General features: G+C 41.2%; 1 protein-coding gene across 2 annotated transcripts in view; it reads left to right on the forward strand.

The window, feature by feature from the left end:
- LOC142084804 (BEN domain-containing protein 5) overlaps window positions 1-21,793 on the forward strand; it is a 971,351-nt gene that overhangs the window by 764,033 nt on the left and 185,525 nt on the right. For both annotated transcript variants that reach the window (XM_075155804.1, XM_075155803.1), the window contains one exon: window positions 3,772-3,886. In XM_075155804.1, coding sequence (XP_075011905.1) covers window positions 3,772-3,886 — 115 coding nt within the window. The remainder of the gene's footprint in view (window positions 1-3,771; window positions 3,887-21,793) is intronic.

Genomic DNA, 21,793 nt, shown 5'->3' on the forward strand with positions numbered 1-21,793 from the left:
TTTATTTTCAAGTAACTTGAAGAGCTAATACTTAGTTATTGGACTATTTTCCTTGATCTCCAGCCACAGAGATTTGTTTTTAAATAATACTTGTCTTATTTTTCATAGCTGATGTGACTAATTCAGATTGGATTATTTCATTTGACCCAAACTGGCGCTGCGGTTCGAAGATCCAACCAATCTGTGGGCAGCCCTTTTTTTCTTTAATAGCAGACTAATTGGCAGACCAATTAATCTGCTCATCTGTGAAGAGAAAATTTATAGCAATAAGTAGTTCTATTTCCAGAAGTCATTCTCTAAAGTAACATTACAGTGGCCTTGTTTACTTCATGCCCTGCAACACGATCCAGTGCTTCAACAGTAGCACAGGTCAATTAGTGGACAAATTAAGCAATTATTAGCCACTAACAAGGGTGACTGGCATCATTACCCTTCCTGTTTACCAGCAAACTGTTATTTTAATACAAAGATCAACAAATAAATTAGGGCATCTGTTGTATTGCCATGTCTGCCTTGATATAAATGATATTAAATGGGCTTTGGTTGCTGCCAAATTCTTAACCCTGGCCTAATGAGATACACTGATATGTCTCTTGCTGATTATAGAAGCTGTAAAATTTAGTTTGTATTGATTTATTAACAGGATGACCAAGTTCTTTGTGATGGTATTTTTTTAATAGTCTGATATCTGTCTTTTTACTTTAAATGTTATTGATCCAGAGACTATTGGGTTCCTCTGAAAGACAAAGCTATTTGTTAGTTGTATTGATTATTTGGATGCTTACAATAATTTTATGGTGAAATTTGTACATGTAGATGTATGCTTTCATCCGATGCTTCCCTTATGTTCCTTGGAACTGCCTTTACTTCCAGGTTAAAATTCTGTGAGTCAGCTATTTTTAACTCTTGCTTTGTATTTTATCATGGGGTAAGACTTCTTTGGATTTAATTAACTGTCTCCAAAATAAGAAAATACAGTAAATCTCTTTGGATTGGGTGAACTTGGCTGCAGTACCCCCCAATAGATTGTGGCACATTGGGAAATGCTGGGTCTCGTTTGCCACCAAGCTGCTGGATGCCCAAGGTCAGTCTCCTCCCTTTGGTCTGGTGTGCCTGGTGCAACAGTGAATCATGCAGAGCAGAGGCTCACCCATTACGTGTTTATACACAGCCTTCCATAATTATGGCTTCATAGCATGTTCTTGGTTAGGGAATAATAATTCCCTGCATGAAGCTGAAAACGGTAGCTTCTAGTTGCCAAGATGCCTTTGCCAAGTTCTGTGAGTGATGCTCTATCAATAACAGGAGCAAAATGAGCAGAACCTGGACAAGCCTCTTCCCTGGCGCAGTTACAGCCAGAGCAAAGCTCTGAGCGTTTGGGCTCCTGTGTTACCTCCTGAATGAAAAGCAGTCATGTTATGCCCGAGGTATTTGTGGTCCTCCCTGCTGCATGAAGAGCTGTCACAAGTACACGCTTGGTACACTGCCAGATCTCATGTCAAAACTGTTCACCAAGGTCTTTGGTGAAGTGGTGATCGTGTACACAATGTGATATTTATGCCACTTCTATTGTGGCTGCTTTGAAAGATCGTACCTGACCTAGGATAAAATATGTTCTGGACATACTGATTTCTGAATAGTTAACTCTTCCAAGTATTTTGGAAAACACAAACTGATGTGATGTTTTGAGTCTAGTTGCAAGCTCTTTAAAACTAAACCCAGCGTAGTGTCTTGAGAAGCCATGGACTGAGTGTGGGATTGTATCCCTTTAAGTAGTTTTGAGCCCACCAGGTGTGTGTACTGTGGATTATGTTTTAGACACTGCCAGAAAACAGTTAAAGCAGCAGTTTAACATAGCTAAGCCTTTCATGTTTGCATACAGTTAGGAAACCTGGTTATTCAGGATCCAACTGTGTCCCTGTCGTTTCTTCGTGTTCTTGCTGTTGTATAATGAACAAAAGACACAACAACAGCCAAAAAGCAGATCGATGTTCAGTTTCCTGCATTGGAAGGAGGTAATTGCAGAAACATTTCCTGAGCAATATAATTATGTATATGCTAATTTGCCTCAGAAATTCAGGTTTAGTCTCTTCTCAAGTGGAAGACCTGGTTACAGAAAGGGACTTTCTCTTCTTCAGAATTAGTCATTAATAGATGAAAAAATTGCTGATGTTTAGAGTCAATTATACCTTGATCATCTTGGACATTTTAGAAGCCTAATTTTTCCCCACGTGCCTCAGCAAATTAAAATTCATTCCAACAGCAGCATAGGTTCAGATTTGTTAGTATTTAAAATACAGAATGGGCCTTAGGAAATAGGTTAAATGAAGGAGTTGTACAGAATGTGAGAGTTTGGTCCCATCTTTAATGTATTTTTCAGCCAAGCTATAAACAAGTGTATTTAACCTGGCACGTACCCGGGTTTTAGTTTGTTTGTTTTTAAAGATTTTGATTGCATCACAAAAAATCAGGTCTAAAGTCAGCTAGTTAGCCCATGCCATCTCTTCTATGCTGAATTGTTGCTTGCTATATCTATTCCCTAGGGCTTTGCCCTGTCCAGTGTTAAACGTTTCTGATGACGGGATTCCACTCTTCCCCTGGAGAGACAATTCCACAGTCTAATAGAGCTTGCCATTAGTGAAATTTTACTGATGATCAGCCTTAATTTTTCTCTGCTTAATTTTATCCTGTTACTAGAGCGTAATGATTGATTTATTCTGGGGAAATTCAGTAAATGGTTCCTGCATCACAGGATGGACCTTACAATAAATAGCAAATTGTCATGACCTATCTGTGGGTGTCCTGAGATTACACAGGAACTCAATTTATCTCGACATTCATTCCCTGGAAGCTATTTCTGTCTGTACCAACTCAGTGGAGGAATAAGCAATGAATTTAACTGCGAGACTGCTTGCCTCCTGCCCCAGCACCAGCCTTGGAGCAAGGAGATGTTTAGTTGCTCCCTCAGCACAAGGCCCAGAGGCAGGAGGTCCTGCGGGGCCTGGTGCTGTGACTGTGCCCGAAGGAAGGACATTTAGGATCTGGTTCCCCTGTCACTTGCCTTGGTTCCACATTAAAGGAGCTTCACTGATGAGGTGGAGTTACTCCTGGTTTTTATGGGTGTAAAGTAGGTGAAGAATCTGACCTTATAAATTCCAGTCTGTCAATCCCACAGTTTCCCTGTGCCTGGTACAGAGTTTATGTAACTCTCCCAATTTTAGCGAGGCATTTTATACCTCTTTATACATGCAGATGATCTGAACTCTGTGTTCATATGTCAAGGGTAGGTCTGGGTATATGCTCAAACAAATCTGAGGTGTCTCAGCTCAACAAATTGCCACTTGTTAGCTGAGCTGCAGTGTGTGCCCATGTATGCATGCTGGGTACATAAGGTAGGCTTAAACTAGGCTAGGCTTAAACTAGTAGGTTTTACTTCATTTCACCACTTAAGAGGAGAAATGTTGTCTTATTGTGGCTCAGCTGATGAGCAGTAACTTCTCCCTCTGTAGAAACTTGGCTGTGTCTGATAATGTAGCCATATTGTACTTGTATTATGGGGATGGACTAAGGTATTTGACCTTCAAGTTCTTATTTCTGGAGTTTTTAGAAGGTGGCAGGTGCTAGTGGTTTGTTCTTTTGGAAGCAGGAGCAGTGCCAGGAACCAAGAGCAATAATCATTCTAATCTTTTATATGTGACATTTCAGATAGATACCTGGAAATCAGTGATGTTATAAACCCCCCTCTTCAAACTCTTCTTTCATTTTTCCCAGGTATAATTGATTTCCTTGTGAGCCAGCATCCTATTGCGAAAGTACTGAGAGACCACCTGGTCTTCAAGATTGCACCCATGCTCAATCCTGATGGCGTATACCTAGGAAATTACAGGTATGGTGTGGAGTATGAATCTGTGTTCTGTTATATCTACCTTATACACCCTGCACTGTTTCGTCACTGAATCTTGTATGGCTTGTTTCAGTTCATTCCTTTTAAACTGGAGGTGCTCATGTGGCTGTATGCTTCCTGAAGTTCCTGTCGAAGAAGGGGGCTCAATGGCAAATTTGCTTGCTTCAGGAGGTAGAGAGCAACTCTCCAAGATAGCAGGGTATCTGCTCTGCAAGCCTCCTCTAGGTGTGTGGCAGGTAAAGTCAGCTTAGAGTTAGACCTTAGCTGTGTTTTATGAATGCATTCATTATGCTGCTCATCAGCCTTTATGTAAATGCATCAGTCAATCACAGTTCCCTTCAACTACCCAGATCATCCATTAAAGTCACAGATTTCAGTCTATTATTGTACTGTAATAGATAGGGATACATAGAATGGAATAATCATTCCACCCTATGCTAATTTTGCTTCATTTTAGTATTTGAATTACTACTTTACCACCTCCTCTGTTGAGAACGTATTCAGATAATCTTTTGTTTTCCCTGAAATTGTTTGCTCTTAATGCATTTATTTACAAAATAAATGTGCTGCTGGAGGTGATAATGAAAAGCAGTTGATTAGTTGATGATTTGTTTGTGGGGGCAATTACATGTACCACATAGTTCTCTGGAGAAGCCCCTGAGAAATGTAATAATACTGTATGTGGTTTTGCTTACAGCGCAAGACTAAATAACACAATACACTCTGTAGCCAGGCTACCTTGAGCTTTGATCTAATTAGGCATTGCATTGCTAAGCAGAATAAGACTGCGTTATTGTGTGGATGAGGAGACCACTGAGGAAGAAGCTAGAAGTTGTAGAAAATGGTGCTGCTGCCCCTGTTCTTTGTTTTGATATGTGCTGCTTAGCCCTCTTGTTCTTTGCTACTTACTAAACTGAAATAGCAGGGAATTGTGTAGGTGATTTCAGCAGTGCTTATATACGTGTTTTATAAGTAAAACTTCTGAGGACACATGGTCTCCTTCCAGCTACACTGATACTCCCTCAACTCTTGGCAAATCCAAAACCAGGGAGTGATATTGCAGTAGTCTGACAGCACTAGGAATTTATCATAAAGGTTACGTCACCTTACAGGAATGAAGCCCTAAAACGGCTCTAGGATCTGATACTACATTGCTTTACTCTGTCCAGGTGCCCTGCATGTAGGCAACTCCTGTTGCAATTAAGTAGCTTTCGTTTTCCCCCATAAATTCACTTGCCCTGTAGGTTTTTCGCCTGCAGTATTATTTACACCTTTTGAGAGGCACGCAGCTTTACAGACATGCATATGGCTCATAACTTGAAAAGCCTTTTGGGAACCCAGGTATTATGAAAGGGCATGTGAATTCATTTGGAATTGCTGAGCCTGATGGTATGCTGTTGTTACAGCTTTTCATAATATGCAGAATTTTCAACCCTCCTGAACTAAAGAGACTTTTAATGAGGTAGTTGGAAAAGCATTTGATTTTCTTGCAATTCTTCACTTTATTTACAAAAGGCCTAATGTAACTAATAACTTAAAAATGAGGGTAATAAGCAAAATGCTACCTATTATCTTGAGAAGAATATTAAAAAGCCTAGTAATGTGCCGGCGTTGTAGTTAACTAGTGCTGAGTGAATAATTTACAGCAAACACTTTATTTCCAGCTCATACAAAATCCACAAGCACATCACAATTTATTTGCTTGAATTTACTGGATGAATTTTAAAAAAAATCTCAAAGGATCAATTGCTAGTATTTGAAAATTTAACTCTGAGGCTTCTCTGTGATTGGCTAGATAAGTCTGTTTCATCTCTTTTGGTCTTTGTTCAGATTGGCACGTAAATAGGACTTTCAGAAGTCTTCCACATAGCATAGTATAACACAGATATATTGGCTGGGGACAATCCCCCTGCTTTTGCAAACAAGGTCTGTGGTGCCATATGCAGCAAGAGCAGTTTTAGGTATTTGAACTTCCTGTTCTCTCCCTCTTTCTCAAAGCAGCAGCTAGTGACTATTTCTTTGGTTCATTGAAGGTTCACATTCAGAGCTATGCAAGCTAAGATAATGAAATGGGTAATTAAACCTCATGCTTGAGTTTGTAAATTGATCTCCTGCCAGTGTGAGAGAGATATTTTTACCCCACCAGTACACAGCTTTGTACGATTGGCAAAGTATACTGTCGGATGCACTTCGCTGTCCTCTGAAATCCCAGGCGCAGTGGGCACCATTAAAAGCCTGAGTATGTCAGCAGTTCTCCTAAGAAAGGATGGGATATACTAGTTCTCCTGTGATCAAAACAGAAACTAACCACTCATTTACCCAGGATGATATGGTAACAGTTGGCTGATGGGATTTTTTTCATTGTCATTTTTGGGGATACAGGACTTTCACCAAGGGTTTGGGTCCTGTGCTCTTTTCCAAAATCATTGTTCCTTTGTTCTGAGTGCTTGTGAACTGAGGTTTAGGAGTTTAAGCCAAAACTGCAACAATAATGCCAAGAATTGTCTATTATCTATAAACGGTTGCTCATTCTCAAGAGAACAGGCCAAATGGGTTGTGACTCTAAAGGGACTTTCTTGCGGTAAAATGTTCATAACCAGCAACAAGTGAGTTTAATGTCACAGCTATAAAGCACAAGTGCTCACGGCACAGACACATCTGTGAGGAAGGTTGTTATATGTTGCGTGTACATTCAGGCGGCTTTAAAATAAAATAAATGGTCATGGAAATGAACGTCAATGCCCAGTGTATCAGGATGCATGGAAACAAGGTGCTAAACTTTACTGATATATTCAAGTATATGCAAGAGTTTAAGTAGTGTATTTGTGGACTCATGCAGTTAGGAATAAAAAGACAAGATGCCTTATGGGATTTAAAGGGGTGGTTAAGCATCCCCTCTAATTTAGAATGTTTGGAAGGTCTATACGCAATTTTAAAAAATATTTTCTAAAAATAAATGGACAAAAGTTGCAATATGATTGTAATCTTAATGCATAAATCTTTTAATAGAAAGTGAACTAGTACAGTTCCATCTCTTAATAGCTATTACTTACGTACATAAACCGAGAGAGTTGGTGAAATTACCTCTACTAGACTTTATTTCCAGTGAAATTTCTGACTGACTGTTTAAAAGTCAGAACATTTAATATTTGCTTTCACGTGTTTCTTTCTGAAAAGAGCTGAGAAATGAAAAATCATGGGCAAAACACACTACAAGAGATCAGAGTTGTCTGGGTACAAGAGTTGGAGGGGTAGGTGCAGAGAAGTGGAGCCCTCAGTGCAAATTCATCTGCAAGCCAAAGTACCTACTGGCTAATTGGGATTGCTCCTGCTTGCAGTGCTAGCTGTTGTTTGCTGGTTTGCTAGCATCGTACCCTTCTGTGAAGATGACTACTACACTGCACTGTTTCTTCAGTGAAAAAAACCTCCATAGTCCTTTTCTTGCCGCATGAGTATACCCAGTTCTTTCTAACATACAGGATAATGATAGGTATCTGCTGTTTACTGTGGTCAAGGATGTAGGGTCTCTCCCAAAACAGGAAGACGGGCTTCATCCCTTTCTTGAAGTCTTTAAAGCCTGGTATTACTGTACTTCTAAGTGTAAATGGCTTTGCTGTTACAGTGTGTAGAAAGTGTTATGCCACATGGGCTTGTTAATTAAATTGCCCAGGAAGATGCCATTGTCTGACCTAGCTAAAATAGTGAGTCTTCAGCATCATTTGCCCTCTGTTCTGGCTGGTAACTTGTCCCCAGCTCTCACCTGAATTGAAAGACCCCTTTTGCTGGGGATGGTGCATGACTTATCTTTAGCTTCATGAAAGAAGATGGCAAAAAATAAAAATATTTGTGAGTTTCTCCATAACACTAATGTCACCCTCTCTGATGGATTAAACTGTGAAAAAGTGTTAGGAAATAAAGGAAAACTAGTACTGGGAAGAGAGATTTTTTGACTTTTCTCTTTCTGTTTGCAGTATAACATTATCATCTTTTGAACCTATTCCCATCCCCAGGGAGGTGGGGTTAGACTAAGGAAAAAAAATGTGTTCTTGATTTAAAAGTCGTGCATCCCCAGGCTTGGCCTGAACTTTCCTTTATTGAGAGCTTGTTCTTAAGCTGGCATTCTGCAGCTAAATGCTGAAATGTGTCCCTGCAGGCGAGATGACTGTACCACACCATCTTAGATTAGTTCCAATTTGTCAGCCTTACCTTCCGGAGATGAAACCTTATACTGGCACCAAAAGTGATGTGTTTCTTAGTCTGGGCAGCTCTTCACTGAGGTATCCCAGAAATGCCATGCAAGGCAGTTGAAATACCCCAACCGTTCTATAAAGGTTTTGTTGCATGACCCAGTAAGGCTTCCTGTTCCTTGCCGTTTCTGTGTTGCCTTCAGTTGGTTAGCTGTGACAGTATCAGCCCTCAGTAAATTAAAGCCATGAATTAGCTGAAATGTTCTGAACTGTCATCACTACAATAGCTACCATATCCTTCTAGCTTGGTTGTAGGGACTGCAAGAATTCGTGTGAATGGGGAGAAGAGGGCACATACTGATTCTAATCCTTTCTTGTTTCCCTGTCAGGTACGATATTTTTGAAGTCAACCCAATCTTTACTGCTTGCTTGTGTGAGGGGTTAACAAAGCAATTTGTTGGACGGAAAGGAGGCCAGTCCTACTCAGACTGGGAAGCCAAATTCACCATAAACAGTGTCAAAGTCCATATTGCAATGAAAGCTATGTTGGGATGAAGTGTTTTGGACAAATGGTGTATTTTTGCCCCAGAAACCTAGTTTTGTAAGGACTGAAATGGTTTGTGGAAGTGAGTTGAATTTGGCAAGTTGTTTCAAGTGAAAAAAGGGAGCTGGGAAGGCTTGAGAAACATTTAAAATTATTCATATCTGCATTTTATAAAGGACAATCTTCTCTTGTTTTTGTTTGTTAATGGCATGAGCTGTTTAAAAACTGGCCTTTTTTAAAGATCCCTTTTGAAGAGTCTGAAATACAAACAGAAAACTAGGCTTTGGACCAGATGAAATATTTCAGATTTATCCTGAATAGGTTTTTGTGGACTTTAATTCTGTGACTCTAGAAATAGTCAAAGTTCAACATTTGCATTCACATGTAATTTATGAGGGGTCTTTTGACAGTAAAAGCATATGTGGACTTTATCCAAATTATTTTAGCTCTAAATCAGAGCTATGTGTTGTAACACTGAGGAGTGCTGATTTTGGTCTTTGATAATATCACTTGGGGGGATATACCTATACCTACATACATACATGTGTATACGTATGTTTACAGTGACACACATAACCTCATGTTATGTGGTTCTTCATATCCCCTGTCCAGTTGTGAGACATGGCTACTCATGTGCATACTGTCATTTGCATTATATCTCTTGATTATTTTTCACTTATTTTTCTGATGGGGAAGGTTTTTTCTTCATTTATTCTTCATTTATTGCATGTGAAATTCATGCATTGCCTTGAATTGAAAAACAGAGTATCCATCTCAGATGACAAGATGAAGCTCTCGATGGAGTTTATTTTTCCTAATTAGGTGTTTGTCATTGTGTATTCTATATAACAACGTATAAGTAAACAACCATGGACCTTTTGAATAAATTTATTGGTTTTATTTATGTTACTGGGCATAAAAAAGTCTATAATTACCAGGTACAGCCGCAATATAACTGGTATTTAATGACAATTACTTTTTGTTACCATAGAAATGAGTCCAAAGTAGTTACCTATAATTTCTCATTCCCAAACCTCACACATGTTGTATTGCAGTATTACCATAGTAATTGCCTATTAGTCATCATAAAATAAGCAGTTACCCAGAAGATATCAGGATAGTGTGAAATTTCTCATCTCCTTCAAAACTTGCAGCACATGCCGCTTCTCGTCTTCCTTTAGTGGGATTTTTGCCTGAATGACAAGAATGTCCATTGTACATTAACCCAAGGGAAAAAGGGATGTGATTGAGAGAGAATTGTACTCTAAAAATACACCAAGTCAGGAAAAGTATGTTCCATCCCCTGAAAATATAGAACTATTTCTTATTATTGAAAAACAGGGATTTTTCAATCCCACGAAATGGAGGTTTGTTCCTTGCCATGAATTTCCTATTTTTTTTTTTCCAATTCAGTTGTGACCAAAGCAGAGGCTAAACATCTTAGGGGGTCTGTGAGAACAGCCGTGCTGTGTCATACTTCACAAGCCCAGTATCCGCTAATGCAGCAGTGGACAGTGCCACTCTCCTTGTAAGAGCAGGAGATGCTCGTAAGATGCTTTCCCCCAAGTACTCTTCCAGTGATTTTTTTTTTTTCAGGCATCTCCTGAACTCATGGGATTTCTGCTCAGTAGTGTGCAGAACTACTCAGATTTCTGCTCAGTAATGTGCAGTGGATTTGTCTTCCCAATACTTGTCCAGTTTGCCCTCAGATGGTAAGCGTTAGCTCTCTGTCTCCTCTGGCCTGAGGCTGTTCAGCTGCTGCCCCAGTGCAGGAAGCACCACCACTTTAGCCTGCTGTGAGCTTCATGGATTTCTCCTCAGTGGCCCCTCTGGCACCTTGTTTGTCATCTTAATTTAGATTGCATGTTACTGAGGCCAGTGAGTCTCTCTCTGTGCATGCTTAGATTGCATTTAGTATTAGCTGGGGGTTGGTGACTCATGTGGAGGCAAATGATGTTCTGCTTTGTAGGCGGAACTACAGGAGAGGCAGGCCATAGGTGCCGAGTGCGTTACTGACCGCCTGGTAGAGTGGTGGCAACTGAGCTCTTCTCTTCTCCTCACTTTCCAGTCACAAAATTGGAAATCCAAGGTGGCTTTCCAATGCTTCAGTGTCTTTTGCCAGCCTGTTGGATTAAAAACCTAGCTGTGGCCAGGACCAACCACATAATGGGGAAACCTGGTAATGGGGAAACAACAAACAGAAGGAGACCTGCCAAGTGAGGGAATGGCCATTTCCTTGTATCGCCTTCTCCCATGCGGCTGGGGGAGGTGAGGCATGGCAGAACCTTTCTCCTTCCCCAGCTCTTGCTTGGCATTGAGGACAGGTCAGGAATTTTCTGTGCTGTCTTCCTCCCACGTCCTGCGCGTATTTGCGTCTGGTTTGGATCTCCCAGCTCATGCAGTGTACCAGGTTGGGGCCCTGGAAAGCAAAGCCCAGGGTGGATCTGCAGCTGTGACACAGGTGTGCTCTGGGCAGCAGCAATGGAAAAGACCAGGGAGGCAAGCAAGCAGCAGAGGTTTTCTCTGGCCCTTACATCCATCTGGCTCATAGCACTGCCATTCCTTTCCTGCTTGGAAGTTTTCTTTCCATTGTGGCTTTTATTGCCCAGAGAGAGCTGTGATCGTAAGACAGTTACAGTGGTTGCTGTTTTGCTCACCATTACTTAAAAAAAGCTTCCTTGTAAAAAAAAAAAAAAAGTTGTCAGCCTTTATCTTAAAACAAATACTAGGTTTGCAAAAGGGTTCCTATCTACTGCCATTGAAAATGCTCTTTATATTGATGTGGTAACTGCTCATTTAAACCATATTACAGCTCCTGAGTATTTTTCAGTTGCTATTGATGTGACAAATTCTCTTGCACAGAGGACTGCACCAATCAATAGAGTCAGTATATGTGCTTTAACAACAAAGCCACATGCCTTGGGGTTCCAGTTGAATCTGAACCTTTTAGTAGCATTAAATAAAGCTATATTTATTTTGCTTTTGGTGCAAGAAAAAAAAAACCCGAACCCAACCTAATTTAATACAACTTGTTGGAAGGGTTTGAAGGCAGCATTATGGGGCCATTTTCAGATGTGATGAATATGTAACTAGTGTCAGAGCTGTTATTTTGTTGTTGTAAGCGAACCCTTCTCTTTTAGTTAGATTGATCTGGGACTACAGAGTAGCCTTTTATTTTTAGACGAGCAGGGAGAGAAGTCATAATGAGAAATATTGAAATCATAGCATTTTTATATCTGCCATTATTCCACTGAGAATGAGACATGATGTCCTTAAAGAGACAGGGCTATTTATTTTCCATTTAAATAGCACCATTTGTGATTATTACCTTTGAGCCATTATGCAGAGAATAAGCATCCAACTCATGAATCCCAGCCAAGTGAATCAAAGTTTTGTACCTAAGTGCCATTTATGTCTGTGCGTTGCTGTAGGAGCCTATTCTTGACCTTCACTGACTTTATTTTTTGATGTTTTTGTCTTCTAGAATGTATTTGTTATTAATAGGGGTCTTAATGTCAGTTTGGTTGAAATGTTTGTTTCCCTTCCTCCCCTCCTGAATAGCTGATCTTGGCTCTCAATAATCCCATCTGGGTTTCTTAGCTTCACTTTCAGTTAAGTAACTAAACATATTGGGCTTTCTTCTCTTTTTTTTTCTTTCCTCTTTTTTAAGTCTGGCTTATATCTCTGGTGATTTGAATTCTTGTTCATAGCAGCAAACAAAGGACCAAAGTCTCCAGTGGGTTTTTTGTTTGGTTTTGTGTTTTGTTTTGTTTGTTTGTTTTTTAATTCTGCAAATGACTTAGTAAACTTCATCCAATTTGCTGTAGACCTTTATTTTGGTTTACCTATCTGCAATTTAGGAATAATTAGGTCTCATGTATCTTAAATTAGCTGTAGAGCTACATTTACTAGAGTGTGTTTAAAAAAAAAAAAAAACAAAAACAAAACAAACAAAAAAAAACCCCACCACACCACAAACAACCCCCAAAACCCCAAAACAAAGCAACAAAAACAAAAATGCAAAACAAACAAACAAAAAACCAAAAAAAACCCCCAAAACCACACACAAAAAACCAAACCAACCAACCAACCCCCCAAAACCCCATGATGCATTCCTTGGCTTTGAGGCACTATGCAGGAACCAAGCAGTATTGTTTAGAAAAATGATATCTTTATACCCATGTGTCGTGGTTTATCCCCAGCCGGCCACTGAGCACCATGCAGCCGCTCGCTCACCCCCCCCCCGGGTGGGATGGGGGAGAGAATCAGAAGGGTAAAAGTGAGAAAAACTCGCGGGTTGAGATAAAGACAGTTTAATAGGGAAAGCAGAAGCCGCGCACGCAAGCAAAGCAAAACAAGGAATTCATTCACCACTTCCATCGGCAGGCAGGTGTTCAGCCATTGCCAGGAAAGCAGGGCTCCATCACACGTAACGGTTACTTGGGAAGACAAACGCCATCACTCCGAACACCCCTCCTCCTTCTTCTTCACCAGCCTTATATGCTGAGCATGACGTCATATGGTATGGAATAGCCCACTGGCCAGCTGGGCCAGCCGTCCCAGCCATGCTCCCTCCCAGCCCCCTGCACACCTGGCAGGGCATGGGAAGATGAAAAGTCCTTGACTAGCGTAAACATTACCTAGCAACAACCAAAACATCAGCGTGTCATCAACATTATTCTCACACTACATCCAAAACACAGCACTATACCAGTTAATAGGAAGAAAATCAACTCCATCCCAGCCAAAACCAGGACACCATGCAATCAAAGCAATGCTTTATTCTTAGTTGTGCAAGTGAGAGAAGGGAGAAACATGCTGAGTTGGTCTCTGTCTAATGTCATAACGAGCTGAGCTCTACTTCTCGAACAGCAGTTGCCAGGCCGCAATCCATGGCATTTAAGAACTGATACAAAAGACTGGAGGGCTGCTCTGAAAAGGCCATTTGCCAGACACAGGAAGTTATGGCTGTGACACAACCCAAGAAACATGCCGTGTATTTGCAAATGCCATCTGCTGGTACAGTTTATTGAGCTATTTCCAGCGACAGGTGCAAGACATGCCTGTAACTGGCTTTTTTTATTGGTGGTCTTCAGGCAGCTGCACATATTGTTGGCTTCTAACATGCGTTGCACCTAGCTGCACCAAAGCTGCAAATGCACCAAAGCGATCCTCCCACCCTAGCAGTTGCCATAAAGATGCTGTCCCAAAGTGCCTTGAAGGAGGGGAGGTGTCAGCACAGTATCAAGGGGCAGGAGAGGTCTCCATGGGGCACTTATCCCAAAAGGAGATGGTCTGTGGTAGGAAAGTGTTTGCGTAGCTGTCAGCAATGGGGGTGATCCATCTTCCAATTCCCAAGGCTTTGTCTCCTCCCTTCCCCCAAATGAAATTAGTGATACTGCTGCCTTGGTGAAGGTCTAGTTCAGGGAAGTGCTCAGAAATGTCTCTTGCAATAAGGGCTGTGACTCAGGAGTGTGTGTTGATTCTCTGTGGGCTTTCTTCCCCTCCTGCCCTTGCCTTTTGTTTAGTTTTCCCTCCTTAACACAATTACTGAACCAACCAAAAGGTTTGGTTCCTTGCAGAAATCAGGAGCCAGCCAAAGCTTAGTGTGAACTGTGCTGCCTTTGTCCGCATTATATTTGCGTTGCCAGCAGCATCACTGAGTTGTCGACTCATTTGGGAGCAAATCCCGGAACCTGAAGTGTTGATGAGGTTGAGCTCAGCTCCAGCCCTGCCTGAATTCTCCTGCCCTGGGATGTAAGAGCTGCATCCAGTCCTGCGGACACTCACGCAATTGAGGTTATAAACAGGGATTCAGGCTGTCCTTGTGCTATCAGTTATTGAGTGGGGCTGTTCCCTAACTAGACTCCTCCATTCTTCCCCATCTTCGGGAGTTACTTTGGAAGAGATTTCTCTGTCTTGAATGCCAGCTAGCGTGGAGTTACTGTTGACAGTACTCTCCTGACTTCCTGGAGAAAAGAAGGCTCCAGGGAGACCTTATTGCTGCCTTTTAATACTTAAAGGGGGCTTATAAGAAAGAAAGGCTGTTTAATAGGGCCTGTAGCTATAGGACAAGGGGTAATGGTTTTAAACTAAAAGAGGGTAGATTCAGACTAGATATAAAGAAGAAATTTTTTACAATGAGGGTGGTGAAACACTGGAACAGGTTGCCCCGAGAGGTGGTGGATGCCCCATCCCTGGAAACATTCAAGGTCAGGTTGGACGGGGCTCTGAGTGACCTGATCTAGTTGAAGATGTCTCTGCCCACGGCTTTAAAGGTCCTTTCCAATGCAAACCATTCTATGATTCTATGACCCTTGAGAAGAACCGAAACCCTCCTGTCTGTGGGTCCAGGGGGCAGAGCCAGGCTACTTTTGTATTTTAGCTTTACAGGTTACGCTTCAGTGCTGGTTCGTGCCAGCAGGGTTTGTCTATGCAACAATTAAGCGAAAAATGGAAACTATAAGTTAAGAGGAGAAATATTTTCCTTAACTGTAGAAATGACCAATTAGAGATCAAATTCTGCCTTAATGAGAGCACCTATTGTTCCTTCTAGGTGAACAACCTAAAGAGGGAGAGAGAGGAAGGTGTTTTGCCTGCTATCTGTGAGCATAGGAAGGCTCAGCATGTGATTAGTGTGTATCCCAGTTTTGGATTGTTCCATCCCAAACAGCATCTCAGAATCTTTTCCAATGTAACTAACATTCCTTTCCCCAGTCCACCCCCCATTTCAGCAACATCTGCTCACCTAGACCTACAGATTCATCAGCTGTCAGGGAAGGCAGCTGAGGGATTAATTCTTTCTGAAGAGCGTTCTGGACAGAGATCCTGGGCTTTTCTGAAGTTGCACCCATTACACAAGATCACCAGCAACTAGTGATCACTCCCGTGGTCTCTGCAAGAGTCTTCTTCCTTGTAGTCAAGTTTTATCATTTTATACAAGGCGAGGGGTTCAGTACTTGCCCTCAGTTCACCGCAGAAAGATTTATCACTTATCAGTAGAAAAGTCCTGTCTTCCTGTTCCAACTGCCGCTATGTGGGTGGGGAGAAGGAAATCCCATCCAAGTTATTAGGAAAACAATAGCAGCCTAAGGGAATGTTTGTTTAGGTTGCTTTTTTGTTGTTTTCTTTTCCTGGGTGACAGCTGTTCTTTTTTTTTTCCTTTTTTTTTTTTTTTTTTAATTGCAGCACTTAAAATGATGGCAGCTTGCTGTATAATTTATAATATTAGTCCTAAGGGCAGTGTCGTGTAACATGAAAACAATCCTGAGACAAATCTAAATAATAAACATCCATTATCTAAAACAATATTGTATTAATAAAACAACATTAAATAATCTGAGGATGTACATCACTTCTGGGGAGTGTAAAGGCAGACATCTGCCCAGAGCTCCTACTCACATGTCTTGGTCAGTACATTGGCTCCCAGATACCGTAATCTCTTTGGGATTTTGGAAGAGCCTTGTTTTCATTCTTTGCAGTAAGTGGTTCAGAGTTGTGATGTTTCCTCTTCTCTCTTTGGAGAAGAGACCTTTTTTCCTTGGGTTAATTCTCATAGGTGAAGTCTCCCAAAAGAAACATGGCTAAGTGTTGAGTTTCAGGAGCTTGTAAGGTGTTGAGCTCTTAAAAACTAGTCCTGGTGCTCATTTGAAAATTTAGGTTGTGGCTGTAAAGGAAACTTTTTATTTAGCTACTAGTACACAAGCCTTTTCTGCTGAAGTGGAGGGAGATTGGAGTCTGCTGTTTCACAGCTGCTTTAAGCTAAGGAAAGTGTGTGCCGGTACCCAAAGGGGCAGTTCAGTTCTGTTTTCCCTCCTGGCTGTGCATCCCTGCCATCTCCTTTTTGCCAGGACTGGTGCTTGTGTGACAGTGCTGTGAGCCAGAAAAGGACCGATCCTGCAGAAAACCAGCCTGACAAAACAGTTCTCGCATGGCTTCCTGTGCAGCCAGAAAAATGGGACCAAGACAGGAGGGAGGAATGAGCAGAGAAGGATCCCTTTTTAGTGGCAGCTTGAGTGTAGATGGGCTTAAAGCAATTTTGAAGCCAGAGCCCACATTTAGCTGGCTGTTGTGCAGTTATTCCAGGGATTTTGGAAATGAAAGAGAGTGTTAACCAGTGATTTCTTGGATGGTTGTTGGTGTGTTCAAATGCAACCATGCGTATATGATCTCTTTCTTAGGATTCTTATTTGCTAAAATCAGTAAATGATTATTTATACTACAAGCTGGGTGACTCGACACGTCCATTCAGGAAAACAGGGGCTTTATGGTGTCAGAGGCTGGTAATGAGCTATTTCCGTGCAACTGTTCTACCCCATTACGTACACATGGTGAAAAACTGTCCACAAAATCCTTTTCTCTCTCCACTCCCTATAAATACAGAAGCCATCATAGCTCTGTTGACACAGCAGAGGGGGCAATGAATCTCATAGCAGATTACTCCTCTGCTGCCCCTGGCGCCAGGCGGAGGGGGGATGTCAGGGTAGTCTGGGAGGAGGTAGATGTGACAGCTGATTGGCACCTGATGGCTTTGCCTGGTTGGTGCCTAAGAGCTGGAGGAAGAACGCTCTGCCGACATGGAGGAGTTGGGATCAGAAAAGGGATGTGACATTTCTGGACACACAGTGTCAAGCCACAAAAACATTAGCTGTCTCTGCCAGTGTGAGTGGGACAGGTATTCTGCCTTTTCTTCCCCTCCCAGACTGGGAAGGATGTATATTAATAGAAGTATATGCGACTTAACGTGCAGCTACTCAGTGTTAACCCAGGTCCCCAGGGAAGAGAAGTGCTTATTTCAGGTTGCGCAGATCATAAACCTGCTGCCTTGTGTGGTGCGTGTGCTCTGAATACTAATGCTCTCTTTCCCTTTTCTTTACTGACATGGTCATTGAGCTGATGAATTGTATAGATTATACAATGATAATGGATGGGGAAGGGGAATTTCATCTGTCTCTTTAACCAAAATATGAACAGTAAATCCTGCCTGTTTGCAGAGAACAGCTGGATTTCTAATAACACTGGAATCATGTTGTGGTGGTGGGGGGTGGATTTAGCTGCCCCCTCCCTTTCATAACTGCCATTCAGACATCCAAATGCTTGCAAAAGGACTGGAGCTTTCCAGCACCCTGAGGCTAATGCAGCAGTTATCCTGGGAGCCTGCCATCTCTGTTGGATCTAGGAAAAGCCTGAAGCCCTCTATGGAGCCTCCGCACCATGCCCAGGAGAAGAAAGGGAGGCAGGGGCTTTGCATTTGATTCTCCAAGTAACAGCTGGGTGAGAGAATGGGTTTTTCTTGTAAACAAGACCAGTCTCTATTCACAGAGTGGGCTGAGCTGTGATCTGATTGATCTGATCCTGTGCAAAGCAGCAAGTGAGCTGCATTGTGGAAGGGCTTGTGGTAAGGTTGTGTGTATCTTTGGGAATCTCAAAAACTGAAAGAAGGATGTCACAGAAATGTGCAAAGCCTCTCAGGCTGGTCACATTTTGTATTATTAATAATAAATTTTGTATCTTAATTTGAATTGGAACAGGTTAGCAAGGGAGCCTGAATGTTCAGATGATTGATAATGCATTGACACTGCAGTGTTGACCAGAAGCCACAATCCTATTCTGCTAGGTGCTGTACAAGTACATCATAAATGATCCTCACTTTCCCAAAGTGCTTTCAGAGCTAAAAGAGTGTGGCACAGCAGGTGGACAAGGCAATCAAGCAAGCTGTTATAGCAGGGGAAGACAGAGTACTAAATATAATAGGATGAATAGTGTTAGGTTTTTTACTTTTTTATGTTTTTTTTCCAACCCACAGCACCCCCCCCCCCCCACCCCCCCCCCGGTTGGTGGCAGGAAACACAATAGCTAACTACACAATCAGGCTGAATAACCTTCATATATCAACTGATAGTAGGACTACTCTAAATTTGGTGAACCCAGGGAAGGAGCTTTCAGTGAAAAAATACATTTGCAAAGGAAGGTTGACCCAAAAGGTGTGTTTCTTCAGAATGGATTACTTTTAGATGTTCTTCTGTTCTCCTATTCTTTACTCCTTGGGCAAAACTGTGGAGCTCCACTCAGCTCCCAGTTTAAGCATCATTTAAATTCTAGCACTAGGATTTTCATTATTCTGTTGCAGCTGAGCAGTATTATGGTTCTACCCATTGTTTTACATCTGGATTAAATTGTCATTTTGTGCATCTGGAGGTAGGTTTGTTCAGTAGGTTTTGGAAATCCACAGATGTTTAAGGCCCATCTTTTCCCAATCTTTTGGCAATGCTTGCTAGTGAGGGAGCTACACAGTGAGAATATCTATTCCACGCAAGCACTCCCAGCAAGTTTTGTACCCTAGCAGTTGTCCTTGGATAGATCTTCTGTCTGCTCTTCCAAGACTGAAAAGAATCAATTGACAAACTGCCAGTCTCTCTCCTTTACTTCCTACTAAGCCTTTGCTAATCTTCTGTACATTTTCAGCTGCTGAAATCTTTTTTGTTTTTAATTCTTCCAGTAGGGTTTACTTTTACTCCTGCTGTTGACATGCAAGGAGGAACTGATGCTGGCATAGGTTTGTTCTTGACATCTCCATCTTGCTGATGCTTTGCTAACTAGTGTAAAAGAAAGACAGGTCGTATCTAGGAGATATGCATTTGTTGGTATGGGTGAGAGGCAAGTGCAATCCTAGCAGACAGTTATTATTCCTTACATTGGTCACCTTTTCAATTACAGATCTGATCTGCTAAAGTCTTGTCATTCTCATTCTAGTTTCTGTTAATGAAATGCATTTAGCTGTCAGCTCTTGTTAACAGTAACAACACAGCCAAGGATTCATAAATTCCCATGGAAGTCAAATGACTGCTACCTTAGAAGAACTCAGTCAAGTCCTTTTTCATCTTGAAGCTGGAGGAGGAGACAACCACAGCTTTCTTGATCCAGCCAACCAGAATATTTTGCACAATGAATCTATCTCAGACTTTTATTTCTGATTCCTGTCTAAAAAGGTCTAGATAAATATTCTGTTTCTAAGAACCCTGGGTTTTTGAGTCCATGTCATCACTCAGTTGTGCTCTTTGTATCTTGGATCTATCTCAAATTATTATTTGTTACCTGGAATATTCAGAAATTCAACTTTTTGAAAGCCAGTCAGACAAGTGCAGTCCATAGATCTGTGAACAGTTGTGTTTGGCACAGGTTCGACCCATTCTGAAGAACTACAAGAATGAGAAGAGAATTAGAAAAACTGCCGTGTGACGAGACGGTCTTGGAGCTTAGTTTGTTTAGATTAACAGACATCAGGCAAAGGAATGAATGACATGATCTGAGACCATATGTGGGGATTCATCAGTCCATGATCTGAGTCTGAGAATGTACATAAGGAATATACTAACATGGAGTAACATGAAGGTTACTTTTCAGTAGGAGGGCGTAAAAGAGCAGAATGACTTGACAGTGATGTTCAAGAAATAAAGATTCAAGTCCTTGAGGGGATGGTTAAAGGCTGTGGTGTATCTTCCTGATGGACTGTTCTGAAATAAAAATATTTTCCTAAAAGAACTGTTTGGGGTTTTGTTTGTTTGTTTTGTTGGGGTTTTTTTTGTTTGTTTGTTTGTTTTTTTTGGTGAATGGGAATGGCTTCAAGGGAGGTCTGTCTTTGTGAATGGTGGATCAGCACCAATGATCACAGTAGGCTCATTCTGGCTTTAAAATGTATGATTTTCAAACTATTGTACAGTGCTGATAGTTTTTTGTTTTGTTTTGTTTTTTTTGCAAGAAGCCCATATACCTGATGATGTCTTGGTCTTTCTTAGAATTATAGGTAGGTTTGACTGGAAAAATTGGGCACACTGCATATAAACTTAAATCATTCAATCTAATTGAAGTATTCTATGAGTTCTGGAGAGAATTTCTCCCTTTCAGATGACAAATTCCATTAGAATCAGTGGAAGCTAGAGGATTTTTCTTTCAACTGTCCAGTGTAGAGGGGTTTACGGTTTGGTATCGTGTAAGCTTAATAGGATAAAGAAGAAACATCACAAAATAAAACTTCATAATTTCTCAGAAAATTCAGTTAACTTTTGCTGATGCTTCCCTGAACACTTGCCTTAAACAGAAGCTGTTGGACTGAAGCTGTATAAGCCCTGTAGTTGTTCCAGGTCTGCAAAAGCAGGAGGAAGGTCAGCTTTGACCATTTGATCATTGCTGTGGCATGATCAGAAATGGTTTGTACCTGCATATTCCTCAATTACAGTTAAGTTCATTACAGACATGGTGCTTTGTTTTAAGTCAAACATATTTTTTTTTTTTTTATTGAAAAGGTACAATCTCTAACCTGTAAAATAAAAGGCTGGAACATAGAACTGGGAACAACTAATTAAGTTGGAAACACACCATAACTAAGTGCTGGCATGAGCAAAGAAAATAGTGTGGCCACATTCTTTATAAATGGATCTCTCAGATAGTCCACATCTCTCTTATTTAGTCCTGGAAACAATACTGTGTTTTCCTGTGTCTGGGGACATAAATGGTATTAAACTCTGAGCTCTTAAATGGTCTCAGTGTGACTTTGACCAGTGGTCAAGGTGAAAGCTGGTATTTAGTTCTGTCAAGAACAGAATATTTTGTCTTGGGCATCTTAAAGTGATCACCTAAACTTCTCCCTGCATATGTGTTCATACTACCATTTAATTACCTGAAGAAGTTATCTTGCAAATTAGGATTACTGCCAACAATACATCGATAAAATACAGTAGAAATGCCAAGTGGTCATTTACATGATTGGAACTACTTTAATATAACTGGTTGATATAAAGAGCTTTGTTTTATACCACTTCGTGTTTCTTAATCAGTACTTCAAGAAAACTGCAAGGGAGATGGAGTCTGGGCATCAGTTCAGTGCTCTTCACATGCTCCCGTGCCTTTCTCACTGCGTTGAAGCAGGATGGTGCGCAGGTACCCAGCTGGACAGTCCTGTTCTACTCATGAGAAAAACCTTAGGTCTGCACTGGATTTGGAGGCTTGTGCTCAGGTTTTCATAAACAGCTGGTGGTTCTCAGGTGCTGAAGTTTTAGTTGCTGACACTGAGATATGTCAAAGGCTTCTGGAGTCCAGATGAAGTGTGTTTAGCAGTTTTTAAAAATACAGGCCCTTCTATAGCATGTCTCAAATCAGATG

This window comes from Calonectris borealis, chromosome 8 (assembly GCF_964195595.1).
Source record: "Calonectris borealis chromosome 8, bCalBor7.hap1.2, whole genome shotgun sequence".
Lineage (NCBI taxonomy): Eukaryota > Metazoa > Chordata > Aves > Procellariiformes > Procellariidae > Calonectris > Calonectris borealis.